The sequence below is a fragment of the Protobothrops mucrosquamatus genome, unplaced genomic scaffold (genome assembly GCF_001527695.2).
Source record: "Protobothrops mucrosquamatus isolate PMUCROS unplaced genomic scaffold, P.Mucros_1.0 scaffold_275, whole genome shotgun sequence".
Classification (NCBI taxonomy): domain Eukaryota; kingdom Metazoa; phylum Chordata; class Lepidosauria; order Squamata; family Viperidae; genus Protobothrops; species Protobothrops mucrosquamatus.
In genome coordinates, this window is record NW_015386351.1 from 556,977 (window position 1) to 573,300 (window position 16,324).

Sequence of the window (16,324 nt, forward strand, 5' to 3'; positions counted from 1 at the left end):
GAATATTATTGTGGTATACACTCAGGGATATCCTCAACAAACCAAGATTTTATCAAAATGTACTCAAGTTCCATCCCTTATATATAACATTATAGGATTTGTATCTTTGCCCATTCCCTACACATCCTATTTTCTTTCTTCAGCATCTCATCAAGATAAAATAAAAATCTTAATTTAAAGCAAAACTGCATTATTTATAAGATATTATTTCAATATCCATTTTCCCTTTCTAATTGACTTCTGCAAGAAATTAATTTTTAAAAATGACATTTGGTTATTTTAGGGTAAACCTTATAAGTGTATTTTGTTTATAATCCTGAAAGAGAATTGCAAGCAGTAGATTGTGTTGCTAAATCCAAAAATAAGACTCACTTAAACAGAGTTAAATTAATCCTAAGTAATTTAGAGTTACATCAGGATTAAACACAACTTTCTCTGTTTTAGCACAAGATGCAGGTTGTATTCTGTTTTTCTCAATGTATTCTTTCTGACCTTTGGGGGTACTATCTAATGTGCTTTTGCCAAATATATTGTTGCCAATCCTAGATCATATTTTTTAAAATTGGATTGTATCTCATTTCCATCTCAGCTACTGACGCAAAAACAATTCCACCAGAAGTTTCATTTGGGTTGTAATTCTTGGCTATATAGCCACCTAGAGTTGTCCCCCAAAGTGAGATATGCAGTATATAAATTTAATAATAAAATAAATACATAATACTACTATTCTCTTATATATTTCAATGTGCAGTGTCCACAATATATATTCTACCATTCTTTTGCATTTCCATTCTAATTACTGCCAGGAAAATCAAACTCCCCAAAATAAAAATATTATATCACTTTAGATCTTCTCAGGGGATTGATATGGTAGGATGACTTAGAAACTTCAATGACTTATGTGAGTTCTTTACAGTATAGGGTCACCCTTGCAGGGAAGTTCAAAAGACAAGAAGTGAAGCTAAGTGGTAATTCATAATGTGGATAAGAGCAAGCTGGAATCTACAGGAATGAGAAAGGCCAACCCATGTAGGAGAAGAAATTCCAGAATCAAATAAAGCCAACTATATGGACATGGCAGAAACAATTACATGAGGTTGTGTGCTAAAAGTTTAGCCTCTCAAATTGGACAGCAGTCCTCTAGTTACTACAAAGCTTGTAGACCATTCATAAGAAATCTGGTGATGACATGGCCAAATTAAAGCCACAAGGAAATGTTAATAGTGCCTAGAGCAAAAGAAGAGTGCATTATTTTACAGGGACATGTACAATCAGAATATTCAATGTGAGAAGGATAAACAAGGGAAATTCTGATGTTGTGAAAACAGGAAGGAAGTAAATTGGATGTTTTAGAAAAAAGTAAACAGAGATGGTCCTTACTAGTGGCCTGAGACCATATGAAGAAATAAAATATTAGTATAACAAAAAAGACAATGCTAAATATATGTTTGGTTATAAACCAATACATGATTGGATTGTAGCTATTATAATTAATGTTCTTTGAACATCATTGTAATGCTAGTATATATGCCTATTACAAATATAATATGGAAGATACTGAAGAATTCTATGGCAGGGCTTTTCAACCTTTTCACCCATTGTGCCACTTTTAGGATATGGCAATATCCGAGTACCACCAGTCGCCTAGCAAGGTGTCAAAAACCTGACCAAAAAAAAAAAAAGTGATAAAGTACAGGTAGTCCTCGACTTACAACAGTTCGCTTAGTGACTGTTCGAAGTTACAATGGCATTGAAAAAAGTGCCCCCCAAGGCACAGCCGAGCAAGACACCTGCCCGCCCGCCCGCGCTCTTCCTCCTGTCAGAGGTTTTCATTGTTGTGAGCATTTCTGTTGAGGATTTGCAGCGGGGGTGAGGTAGGGGGGTGTTTGGTTTTTATTCCCCCCCCCCGTCTGCTGAGTGGTTGCAGCAGGTTTTAGTCACTTCACATGAGCCTGGGACACTGTGACCGTCATAAATATGAATCAGTTGCCAAGCATCTGAATGTAAATCACAAGACCCTGGAGATGCTGCAACATTCCAGCTGATCAGTGCTTCTTTTGGGCTCAGCAGAAGCGCCAGGATCAGTGCCGAGCTCCAGCTGGAGCCTGGCGCTGATCCTGGCGCTTCCGCTGAGCCGACTGCCCTGCAGCTCCAGCCATTTCTCGCTCAGTCTTGTGCGGTGCTGCCACCAGTTCAGCTCATTCCCCTCCCCCGCTACCACTTTTCTAGGATGGTCGCATACCACCTGCCAGGTGCCAATGTACCATAGGTGGTACCCGTACCACTGATTGAAAAGCCCTGTTCTATGGCACAGTGCAAGAAGTGCTAAATACAACATCAAGGAATGATATAGTGATAGGTAACTGAAATGCAGAATTTGGAGAAATGGTAAAACCTGGAATTATAGGAATATTTAAAATGGGCAAATGTGATAATGCAAGAAATAGGTCAACACAACTGTTTATTGCTAACACTGTTTCAAGCAACTTAAACATAGGCTGTATATTACTTGATGGACATTAAAATCATTAAGTAACAAAAAATGGAGAAATGCAATCAATCAAAAAACTTTCCAAAGTTTTAAACAGGAAGACATCCAAGTCTTAAAACAAGCTATTATGTTAACCCCCCCCAAAAATGAAAGGACGAAAGTCTTGGACAATCAAAAGGACAAATGATGACTTAAAGCATCTTTCCAACTTCAATTAAAAGTACAAAGAAGGAAATACACCTGAATCAGAAATGTCAATAGAGGAAGAAAAAGAAGAAAATAAAGATGAGATGTATTTTTAAAAAGTGGGAGAAATCACAACATTTAAAGCTAACATAGGATCTCATTAGTAAACACAAAAGAGAACAGATACAAATAAGGTTCAAGTGTGATGGAAAGATTATATTAAAATCCATTATAAATGAGACTATTGAAGTTATACAGATCCTCTATACATCCAATGTTGGGATTAAACTATGCCTTCAAATGAAAATAAGTCAAAGTATTGTTTTACTTAATTTTATATTTTATATGTTCTGACATATATTTTTAGCTATGTTTCTATTTATTAAATATATTTGTATAGCCACCCATCTCGCAATAGCAACTCTGGGCAACTATCATTTTTTTTTTATTTATTTATTTATTTATTTATTTATTTATTTATTTATTTATTTATTTATTTATTTATTTATTTATTTATTTATTTATTTATTTATTTATTTATTTATTTATTTATTTATTTATTTATTTATTTATTTATTTAAAAATTGCTCTTTCAGTAATAGAAAATATATGAGATCAGATAATTAATGTAAGAAGGATAATGAAGAAAACAAAAACAGGTGGCTTATCTGTGCTTTATAGACTATAGCAAAGCCTTTGATAGTGTTAATCATGCCAAAATACAAATTATATTAAGACTCTTGTCTATGTCCTAATATTTGGTTATCCTTATAAAAAATCTTTACAGTTGACTAAAAAGCTACTATGACAACTGAGGTTAGAAAAACAGTGGTTCAGAATAGCAAAAGTGAGAGAAAAGAATAAGAATGTACATAGTTCTTATAGTTACTTAACTCATACAGCAAATGTTGTAAGCGATGATAGCTGAGATCAACATGGAAGTCCAAAACAAGGACAGTCTGAGATATATGTGCAATGCCATTTTGTTAATCAAAAGTTAAAAAAAATTGAAATAATTCATTATGAAATTCCGTTTTGACTTTATATTCTTAACATGAATATTAAAGATAAAAATGTCAACCAGTATAGTCAGTGTATTAAGTACAGTAATGCAAAGGCAGTAATTTTGGGAAGGGGAAATAGTTTATGGACAGACCAGAATAATAGTGAAGAAAAAGGAGAATAATAGTAGGAGGGAAGGGGAGCACCAGTTTAAGTAAGATCATAGAGGATAAGGGCATTTGAAGGATAAGGTCACAACAAAGATTGTAATAGTTTAAGCCAGTGGTTCTCAACCTTTTTAATGCCGCGACCCCCAACCGGGCGTAAGTCGAGGACTAAACCGGTCGTAAGTTGAGGACTACCCAACCGGTCGTAAGTCGAGGACTTTCCCTGCCCGGGAGCGCCGCACATGCGTGGTTCCGCCCCCTGCGCCAGCCGAGGCGTAGCTGGCAAGCGGCAGAGACGGAGCAGGCCAACCACCAGCTGGCCCAGCCCAAGGGAGGTAAGGCACCCGCCGGAAAAGGGGGGAAAAATGGCGGACAAAAAAAATGGTGGACAGCCTTGCTTGGCGACCCCCGTGAAATGGTCGATCGACCCCAAATGGGGTCGCGACCCATAGGTTGAGAACCGCTGGTTTAAGCAATGGTCTTCCCAGTGGCAATGTATTTATAAAATCTGGACACTGAGGAAGACTGGTAGGTAGTCATCAATCTTAAATTATAGATCCAAAGATAGTATGAAGAACCAGCTGGCTCATCCTACAGCAAAGTCATACTGCTTCCTGAAGGCAATAAATAGCAAATAGAAACTTACCTACTTTTGTATATATGATGCTAGCAGATGATGGGCTATAATATGACCATGCTTGGCAGATATAAGGGAAATAGAAGGGGGGATAACACAATGCATAAATAAACAGACCAAAAATGTATAAAACTTTCCATGATTTAGATTATAACTTGAGTTGGTCGAAACAGTATTTATCCATGCAATCACAAAGTCACCTTTCATTTGATGCCAGCACCTAACTAATTTTTGACGATGTAGTAGAACTGTTCTTGCAAACTAGACAATCACAGTTTAGAGTGTTATACAAATGCAAACATCGTGGTTAGTTTATGGTTATATTCACGAGAAAACTGAAAATAAGTTTGAATAAACCATGGTTAAGGTATTCCTAGGTAAACATGAGAAGCAAGCATACCCACTGGATGCTGAAAGTACTTTTATTTGGGTGATTAAACCAAATTTTTCCAGTGGTACTTACAACTACTTGACTCTCAGCGTTTAATCATTCAGTCAGAAATCTTAGTTCTATCTGTATCTGTACATAGATACAGGTAGATACAACATTAGAGATGGGCAAAAATCCTGTTCCATCTTTAATTTCTATGAGAAGTATTGGACCTTTTTTATTGGATATTTGCACCAATTTATTGCAAGCATGAACATAACCATCTGCCTGATGATCTGCAAATATGTGCTTTAGATTGCCAAAGAAGGAAGCTTCTGCAAAATGTACAGTAGCTCTCCTCTGCACCCACTTTTCGGTCAGTGATGTATCACAGATGACTAATTTTGATATTGCTGATCTGCTTATATCTATGTATTGTGAAATTGTCTGCAAAGCTGACATTTTAAAATCCTAAGCAGCATTTTTTGATCCCAATAATCATTTCCCACCAAATTAGAAAAATGCATACTGCGAGATTGTAATCAGCACTTTTCTTGATCTGAGGAAATATAAGCTTTAACATGTGAAACTGTCACACCACTGTGGTAGATGTTTGCTTTAATTCATCCATGTGAATTCCAACATAGACCCCGAATGTCTCCTCTGTTCCTCATCTATCAAGTAATATGCATATAGAATCCCATATTTTCATGGACATATTTTGGCATTTATGTTCACATACATTTTTTCAGCATGTATTCATCTCTAGAGCAGAAAGTCAACCTGAAGCAGTTGCTAAAAATATGGAAGGACCAAATATTTAGTTATTTTTCTTAGTGCATGTCAATACATACAACAAAAATAGAAAAATAGAAAAGTAATGTCCTAGTTAATATGTAGGTAGTCCTTGAATTATGACTGTAATTGAGCCCACAATTTTAGTCATAAGTCGTGACAATTATAAAGTAAATTGACCATGCCCAATTTTACAACTTTTTATGCAGCAGTTGTTAAGCAGTCATTAAGCAAACCCATTGTTCATTATGGGGCAACTTTTGGGGATGGGCAGGCTATTTTCGGGATCTGACATAACTTCAAACAGATTTAAGTTGAGGGCTACCTGTACTTCATTTTGGTGAAGCTGTTATTCTTCGCTTCTTGGTATATAGGTAAAGATAAAGGTTTCCCCTGTCCAGTCGTGTCCAACTCTAGGGGGCAGTGCTCATTTCCATTTCTTAGCTGAGGAAGCCACTGTTGTCTGAAGACACTTCCATGGTCATTTGGCCAACATGACTATACACTGAGCCTCACAAAATGCTGTTACCGTCCCACCAAAGTGGTACATATTTATCTACTTATATTTGCATGCTTTCAAACTGCTAGGTGGGCAAGAGTTGGGGCAAGTAACAGGAGCTCATCCCGTTGTGTGGTGTTCAGGTCTCAAATCCAGGCTGTTAGCTTTCCAGCCAACAAGCCCACCATCATACCACTGAGCCATTGGGCCCCTCTGTTTCTTGGTATATGCAATTCAAACTCAGCTGTGTACAGATTTTTCTTGACACATCCTTCAAGGGTACCTTAAAAGCTGCTATTGTAAACTATGACTAAAACTGCTTTATTTATCTGTGTGATTTATATGGTCATTGATCACACAGGTGATTCTGGGCAGTGTACAAAGGTTAAGAACAAAAATACCTCACAACATATAACTCTGATGCCCAAGGATAAACAAACAAACTAGCACACCAGCAGTAGCAGAGCTGATTTAAATTCCTGACCCAAAGACCTGGAGAAACAGCCATGTATGCAATGTCAAACATGGTGGAGGCTATCTGAATCTCTAGAGGGAGTGCTGATCCATAGGGCAGGTACTCCCACTGAGAAAGTATGACTTCAGGGTACAAGATACTGTTTGATAGAAGGGATTTAGACCATGCCCCTTCTATTAGATCTGGTGAGATGAGCAGAGACGGAGAGAAGTAGTTCTGCAAATACTTTCTAGTACTTCCCATGTCATTCTAAACACAATGGAACTATAATGGAATTCTGAGTATGGAAATTACAACATATATGGGAAACATCAAGCTGGACAAGGATACCTTACTCTTCATTACAGGACCTAAATTATCATGGCGGCCATGATTATTAGAAATACAGTGTGTCTGAACAGATGGAGCACTGCAACATAGATTGTACACTTGCTTAAAACTAATTTTAATAGCTACAATTTAGGGCACTGCCATAAGAATATAAATTGACTGTTAATTTTAAAAAAAGATCTGCACAAACCCTACTATTAGAAACAGATATCCTAAGCAGATGGTCATATGTTATTCAACAGATTTAAGTTTATACATCCACTATGTCATAGGTTGTTTAAATCATAACTTGTGAATATAAAAGTGAATATCTCACACTAATCCATTCATGGATGCATAATGTGCATCCTTCCAGATGTTGCCGTAACTAGCACAGCCAGTAGAAAGAAGTCTTGATTCAGTAACATCTGAAAGTCTCCATATTAGGAACCCATGCAACGCAGTTTATTATAAAAGTGGAATATGGATTAATACAAAATATTTTTATTGAACCAATAAATATTCAGAAAGAGTTAGGCAAACAATTTTCTAATATTCAACACAATTTAGATATGTTTAGAATTATTTATTAGTATGACTCTGATTATGTCATCAGGGTTTTCTTTCATATCACATCTCTAACTCACATACAGAAATGCACATCATACTTTTTAGGAAAGAAATTTAAATCACTGCTTTCTTGTTTTCATTTTTTCTATTTTTACTGTTTCATATTTTTATTCTTATTACAAAAACATCAAACTGAATAGGCATTTTTTTTTTTAAAAAAAGATGCTAGTGTAACCCTAATTACTTTAATTGGTTTTAAATAACAAGACAGTTTCAATCAAGTGTCAACCCTATGACACAAACAATGTATGATTTGTTTTTTGCTCTTGCTCTATACTGTAGTCTGGCTACACAGTCTTCTCTAGAGTGAATTTCCCTAGCCAAGACAAACCAAACAGATATAATAATTAAAAAAAGGTCATATGGAGGCACAGGCCTTTTAGCTTCAAAGAATGGCTCAAAAGGTAAACCATATATTATGGGGAAAGAGAAAAAGGAATGTAAAGGCCCACGACCAACAGCTTATGCTTGCTGTGAAGAATAAATCTTCAGATTTGCAGAATAAATCTGTGTAGCCTTCTAACTGTACCAGTGAAAGGCCATGGAATCTAATAAGCCTCCCCAGAAAAGGTTTCTGAGCAAGGCCCGAAATGGGGTGGCCTAGAATTCAAAACCACACCTATTATTTTCATTTTATTCTGCTTACCTATATTGCCTCCCATTTGCCCAGAGGGGAAGCCATTATTTTCCTTCTGTTTTCCCCCATATCTCCATTCCACGCTTTTACCCAAATTTTCATTTCAACTTCTGAACTACCAAGTCGGGATGACAAGTGTATTTGTTGTAACAAGTAGGAATTGGAAAAAAAACAAAACACCTCTCCAAGAACCATTTCAGAAAGGAGCAGGGAGGGTGCAAGGAGTAAATTATTCCACAACACCCAAACATTCTCTCACATTAGTTTTCCAACTAATTTCCCCCCCCCTCCCCACACACACACACAAACACCCCCAGCTACCCTTTGCCCTCCTCAGGGTTAACAGCCAAGACATTATAATCAAATTATACTTAGCAGGAGGGGGGGGGTGAAAGTTGAGGAACAAGAAAGGGAAGGCTTCATTTAGAAGCCTACCCACCTCACCCCACCCAAACCACGAAGCCATTTCAAATATATAGTATAAGCAGGCAGGCAACGGTGGCTGGCCCGGAGCAGTTACTTGAACCGGCCAACTTTGAGGGAGCCATCTCCAGTGACAGCAGAAATGCCAGAACTCAACTCGAGGAAAACATGAGTGGGGGGGGGGAAAGAGCGGGGGTTTCCATAACGGTAATTTTAGCAGAAGGGATACCTAAGGCAACGAGGGGGACACTTTGGGGGGGGGTAACTTAGTACCCCAACTTCATAGCCCCTCCCCGGAAACAGAAGAGGGAGCATTTGCTTGAGGGAATTTCTGTTGGGCGAGCGGAATCTGCTCACTTCGGGGAGCGACTGTTGCAGCCAGCACCTTAACTGCCCCCCCACGCTCCCCCCCCCACGCCTCCTTTACCTACCTGCTGCAGGGGCATTTCCAAGCCTAACAATGCCCCCCCCCTCCCGACAGCTCCAAGAGTTGAGAATCGGGAAGGGCCGCGTGTCTGTGGGCGAGAGAGGCGGCGAGACGGGCACAGGCGCGCACCCTGTTGTGTTATGTGTGCAGTTCTGTGTGGTTGCTCAGGCCAGAGGAAGGCTCTGGTGTGTGTCCCCCCCTCCCCCGCTCGGATCAGCGCCCCCTCCTTCCCTCTCTCTCCCTCCTTCGCCCGGCTCCCAGTCACAAACGCGGCCTCGGCGCACGTGTGCGAAACGTCACCACCGAGTCCGGGGGTGAAGCGAAAAAGCGACCAGCGGGACAGAGAGCCTTCCTCTTCCCCACGGCCATGCTGCCTGCTCAGACCCTGAACCCCACCGCCGGGGAGAGTAGGGTTGAAACCTGGCCGGCCTTCTCACGCATTCACACGAACACGCCGCCAGCTGCCCCTAATCCCTAGTTCTCCCGTTCCAGTGCGCCGCTTGCGACGCCGTCCTCTTTGTTCCTGCCATAAGGCAAAAGGAGACTGCCCCCCCAGTGGTCCCCCCCCTTAATCGGAGGACAACTACCACCCCCCGGGATTTATTTCAATGTTGGGGACGCCCTAATTGTCCCAAATCTCCCCGGCTGCTGGGCCATGGTGTCTTCCCGCCAGAAGAAAAGGAAAGAAAAGATAAAAGTTTGTGGCACTGGGGGAGACATGACATACAACAGCGTCCATGACGCCCCTCTTTCAGGGAGCACCCCCCCGTCCCGCAGCGCAGAAAGGAAACTCAACCCCCGAGACCGGGAAGGAGGAATTACCAGGGATCGGCCTCCGCTTTCACTGGCGGGATGCACCAGCACCGCCCGTCCGGCTGGCCCGTGCGGGGTGCAGCACAAGGAGGTGCCTCCCACGAGACTAGGCCGAGCGCCCTCCGCCGTGCCACAATCAGCCCCGGGAAAGCTGGAACCCCAAGTCGCCCCCAGCACGGATGCCCCGGAACTGCTGTGGAACTGAATGAAAGCGCTGGCGGCGGCAGGGGCGAAACGAGCTGGGAGGCTGACGGCAACTGCGGGGGTCCCTCCGGAATCCATGGGAGGCGAAGCCGACCAAGTAGGGAGGCCGTGCGGGTGGAGTCCCCTCCGCATCCTTCTTGTATGGATCTGCACCCGGAGCCGAGTCTCCTCCCACCCCTTTCGCTCACCACCCCTTCCCCCGGGCCTTCCCGAGTCTTTAGCTACTTAAGGCCCGAGCCCGGCTCGAAATGGTCCAGGCTGCGGATCCCGGGGAAGGAGCCAGCTTTAGGAGGCAACGTTGCTAAGGCGAAGGAGCCCGCATTATGGGCAGATGCTGCGGATGGATTGCGGCCACTCCCGCTGTGTGGGGCTAGCTGGAAAATGGCTCCAGGAAGCAGCGGCAGCTGCCGCTGACAATGAATAAAGAGAAGGGAGAAGGGTTACGCGCCAAGAGCCTCCCGCGAAACTCAGATTTCCCGCTCGCTTTTCAAACCAGATTTGCATAGCCCCGCCCTTTCAGCATGCCAAGCCTGGATCGTTAACTCATTGGTCTACGCCCTCTGCCGGGCCTCCCAATGGCGAGAGTCTTGGACACTTTGCCAGCTTCTCATTGGATCATAAAGGCACGGGATTGCCCTGTTTTGCATTGTCCTTGCCGATTGGTTCACCAGTTGGGGGATTCCCTTTCGAGGTGCCGGGATTCCGGACTTTGACGCCGAGCCTCCCACCCTTCGTCTTTATTCCTTTCCGAACTTTTCTTCCGCTTTACAGTGAAGAGGGGAAACGCAGCGCCAGTTTGCACTCAACATGAGTTACAGACATAGGGCTGAACTCAGTGGATTGCTAGGGTATTAAAAATAAAATTGCCGATATCTAAACCACATTCGGAAGAAATTAAACTGGTACTGCTGTGTGAAGAATATTGTAATTTATGCCATAATTAAGCTTTTAATGACCTACAAGACTTACCCCTCCCTTTCCTTTGGTCATCTGACAGATATCTGACTATTGTCGGTAGATCACTAAAAACTTTCGGCTGGTAATAGCTGAAGCAAAAATATCTCCTAGAAGTGCAAATTCAAATTGTATTGTTTAAGTGACTAAGCATTAATAAAACTCATTTTGTTTGGAAGATCTGTGGACGAATTGCTTTTTAGCATCCAAACAGTTGGTGCACTCACAATTAATGGCAATTTGCACCAGGCTCTATTTGATAGATTTCTGATTTAGACTGAAAAATAGACAAAGCGGAGCCCACATGCCTGAATTATATTTACCATAGTTTGTGGCAGATAGGGTAATTCAAGTTTCAGGGGATATAAGTGACCCCAATTCCCCTTTGTGTTTGTGTGGGCCTTTCCTTTGCAACTTTCTTCAGCTTGATATCAAACTATTTGGAGTGGAGAAAACCAAGAGCAATTGTAAAGAGCTCCAAAGGATCTTTTAAAATTGTGCATACCAGCTATGTGCAGTTCAGTAACATGGGGCACACTCTTCCCCCCTCCCCCTTTCATTTATATACTGATGGAATCTGAACTATCTGCAGCTAATCAGGGAAAAAATTCTTAGAGTCATAATGGATAGTTAATTTATATGTCAATGACTTGGTAAACGTGGAAAAAACATTGTATGGTAGGGTTTATTAGAAAATGGCATGAAATTGAAGATATTGACAGGATTTTTTTCTTCCTTTATGGATCATGGATCATGGAAGTGAAGCTGATTGGGGAAAAATTTAGAACAGAAAACTGAAGGCATTTCTTCACACAGTACAATTAGCCCGTGGAATTCATTGCCACAAGGTATGTTGATAACCAGTAATGGGGAAATTTAAAAAGGATGGATAAATATGGATGACAATTGTTTCAAGAACTATTAGTCTTGAAAAGTCATGGCTTCAAATACCAATTGCAGAGAAGTGTATGTTTCCATCTCCCAAACATATGTGGTTTGGCCTGTTTGAGAAACAAAATTATGGAATTTGCTGTGCCTTGATCTGATCCAGTAGAGCTATTCATATGTTTGCTATTACAGTATAAGACAGATAAATCTATGTAAATGTAGCATTTCTAAAAGAATATGTGAAAGACACATACACCAATTCCTTCCTGTAACATGACTCAGTGACCTACTGTAGCACCTTTTCTACCAAATACTAAATTTTCTTCTTTATCAAGAGATGACCTGCCCTTGCTTTATATAATTTATTAAAAGTGGAAGTAATTGTTACCATTGCTGCTGGAAGGAGATATGCAATTATTAATCTAAGCAGATATCAATTCAAATATTGAATGTATTTTAGATGATAAGTTAATTTTAAGTCCATTTTTTAACATTTTGGTATCATTTTCTCAGATATTATTTTAATTTATTGTTAGATTCAATCTTTCCTTCAGGATATTCAGCTTCTCTTCCCATCCTCCCACAACAACAACTCTATGAGGATGGTTGGGCTGAGGCAGAATTTGGGCTATCAGTGAGGGTAGCAAACTATAAATAATCCAGTTTGCATTATTTTATCACCAGAAGGATTACTATTTTAATTTTTGGCAACCCTGTCAGGTAGTTGAGAAAGACAGTCACTAATTTGTCTAAAGGAGACTTAGAACTCACAATCTCCAGATTTCTTAATTTAATAAATTAACCATGGTTTGGTTTTAACATCTGATCCTTGCGAATAAATTATTGGAGCCACATGAAATTCATAGGAGCTGTAGTCTCCGATTTGGCTGGGGATAAGTTGCATACAATAGAAAGGGAAAGGATGGTTTGCATGGCCTTTTTAACAGGGCTTTTTGGTTTAAAGGAATTGCACCAAATCTCTTTCTTTATATATTTCCGGTTTTAGCCTTCATGCCACAGAACCGTAATTGCCTTCCTTCACTAATGAAAACAATATATCCAGTGCTTTCAAACTAACAGCCTACTGTAAAGTGCCCCAGTCTCTAAACCAGGTTGTTCCTAATTGAGCCAAAGGGACTAAAAGAGCAAAATGTTTCATAAGGTTTAGTATATAACGTGCCCAACAGATGACCATGAATCCCTGTCTTTGACTTTGATTTTTCCGCTTCCCAAATTTCTAACAGTCATCCAGACATCACATTCCTTGTGTAACTTCAAAAACAAATCATAATGCAGTAAAAGGATGAACTGATCTTGGAAGATCAATAAACTAGTGTTCAACCCAGCAATGAGAAGCAGTGTGCATGGAATGGGATAAATAAAGGCATAAAGATTTAAATAGCTTAAGGCAGGCATGTCCAACTGATGGCCCCTGGGTCACATGCGGCCCTGGACAGCTAGTAATGTGGCCACACAAGTCTGTCTGTCTGTCTTTCTGTCTCTCTCTCTCATTACTCTTATCTCAATACAGGAAATGATTGGGAGTATGCTGAGAAAAGTAGAAGCTTGGTGGGTCCTGGTTGCTGCATGCTACTAAATTAGACATTACCTGCACTATTTTTCCAGTAATGATTTGGGTTCTTCCAATGAGGGCCATTGAGTTATATGAATGCTAGATTTGCAAAACTGTAACAGGACCTTCTTAACACTGCATTCTTTCTCTTTTGTCTGGATGAGTTGGATTGCAATTCCCAGGTTCAGCAATTAGCACTGCCATTTGGAAGAAACTAACCAAAATCCATGTTCCTCATGCAGTCTAAATATATGTACAGGTAATTTTGTAAATTCATCCTTTTCTTTCTTTCCTACCCTTCCCTTTCCCTTTTATTATCCTTTATTCATCTCCATGACTAAAATACACATTATAGGATATTTTGAAGAGCTTAGTGTCTACTTTACACATAGGTTTCTCTTTAACTATATATTGCATAGTTTGTAAAACTAATGATCAGATTAAAAACATCAGGAGATTATTTGATCAATAGATTACATTCATAATACATTCCAATATAGTCTTATCAGTGTCCTTTGAATCAACAAACTGTTTTTTACCAACTTGATCAAAGATTTTTTGCGTGTTTCAGTACAAAGAAAATGTATAGAACAGAATGTCATCAAAGCAAATTTGTTGCTGTTTATTGATCTGTAGTTAGCAACAAAAATTGAGAGTTTGCTTTTGAAAAATTCACTGTCCTAACTTTTAGCAAACACTGTCTATTCCTTCTGTAATGCTAAAATTGGGTTGTTCTGGTAAGATCTTATTAGCAAATTACTCACATTTGGGTTTTCTTAAACACAGTAATCATTTGGTTTTTGGTTGAAAGTGTCCAAAGCAAACTGAATACAAGTTGAAACAAAGTCAAAACAGTGAAATGATTTAAATCTATAAGGGGAAAGTGATCTGATTAAAATTGAGAGCACAATTTGGAATTCCTAAGGTCTTGAGTTCTGCCCAAAAGTCTTCTAAAAGTCAGTTATTTTTTAAAAAGTAGCAAATGTAGGAATTAAGTACAAGAGCGATTATGTTAAATGTATTAAATTAAATCAAGTGGAATTTAATTATGTGATCTACTTCTTTATTGTAATTTTGCCAAGTTTGAGGAGTTTGACTATTAAAGGACCATTCAAACACATGTAGACCTATGATAAACACTTATACACACTCCTGTTCTAACCTATGGTGCCAAGCTAATTATGTTACACTTAAGGACACAATCCTATGGTGAACAGAAGCTATCTGAGACACTACAGGTAGAAATCCTACTTGGGAAAACCAGCACAATGTCTTGGTTAAATTGGTACTCCATTAGTGCAGCACTGCATTGGCAGAATGGTACAGGCAGAATTGCTAAAATGGGCACAAGGAAAGAACACATTTATGCTATGTTTTAAAACCATCCCACCTTTCTTGGTGATATACTTGCATACTGAACTTTGAGACAGGGCAATGAAATTCCTCCTTCTCTTCCTAACGCTGAATTTAATGGAGAGGGAAAAGATCATTTTGAAATCAATTGCCCCATCTATGTCACCACAGTGAGGATAATATAACAGTTGGCACCAAGGCATAGTGTACCCTCATTAGCATCTTATGATACATACAACAGAGTACACGATAAACCCACTCAGGTTTAGCATAGTATCTTAAGCAAACTCTGTGAGTCGCCCTACACTAGTGCAAACAATATATAACAAGCATAACAAAGATAAAGCAAATAAATGCAGTCTTATGAACAGTTTTCCTGTTTTTAAGGAAACAAAGGAAAAAGAAGGCTCAGAAAGTGCAAAGTATATAGTAAAGTTCCCAAGACACTCACTGAAAAAAAAAATAGAAGACCATTTATTTGAACAGAAGAAGATGAACAGCAGCAAGGTGGATGGAGTTAGTCAGAGTGGTGATGAGTACACTGTTGGAAGAGATGAAGAACCAGATTAGAAACAGATTGTTGTTGGGTAAATTCATTCAATAAGTATCAACAACAACTTGATGGCATATAATCAATTTCCTGCTGTACAGAACTGTGCAATGATCACCTTGATAAGATGCTTATTTTTCTAACACAGACATGTCAAACACAAGGCCTGGGGGCCGGATGCGACCTGCGAAGTGGTTTCATGTGGCCCATGAAGGCACCCTGGAAACAGTGAGGGAATGGCCCCCGCTGCCTTGGCCCTGGCCCAGACCGGCCGGGAGCCAATGTACAATTTTGTGGTGGCCATCTATGCTGAAATGCATTTAGTCTTAGCTCCACAAGGCCGTCTAGAAACAGTGAGGAACCAGCCCCTGCTGCGTCGCCCCCGCCCCCTGGGTGCATGCTGGGGAGGTGTCACCCTTTGTGAGGAATGAAGAAATGGACCATGCCTTGGCGCTTGCCCTGATCCCACCCCCTTCTGCCAGAGACCCTCAGATCTGTCCCACTCCTGCCCAGGCCCCCACAGGCACCCTTGACGCGAACGATGTAGAGCTGGCCATGCCCACCCAGTAGGCCAACCCACTCCATCCACGCCCACCCAGTAGGCCGCACCCACCTTGGCCACACCCACCCGGCCCCCCAGGGCAACCGCAATACGGCCCTCAATGAAATTGAGTTTGACACCCCTGTTCTAACAGATTACCCAGAAAGATAAAGTGTTCTAAACTAATCATAATAATTAGAACTTTTCACTTGAAAACATTTCAGTGGTTCTTTGAGCATCTTTTCTAATTCCATCTTAAAATATATTATGAGCTTCCCCTACTATCATACTTAAGAAGCAGTCTTGATCTGCTACAGAAAAGCTAATTAGCTTCATTTTATATGTTTTAAAGTTATATCTTATATATCAACCAGTAGGGGTCAGTTTCACAGCTACCGGT

General features: G+C 40.3%; 1 protein-coding gene across 1 annotated transcript in view; it reads right to left on the minus strand.

Moving 5' to 3' along the window:
- Window positions 1-13,564, minus strand: part of E2F3 (E2F transcription factor 3) — a 36,710-nt gene extending 23,146 nt beyond the window's left edge. Inside the window, exon 1 of the mRNA XM_015831689.1 lies at window positions 13,517-13,564. Coding sequence (XP_015687175.1) covers window positions 13,517-13,564 — 48 coding nt within the window. The remainder of the gene's footprint in view (window positions 1-13,516) is intronic.
- Window positions 13,565-16,324: the final 2,760 nt, after the last annotated feature.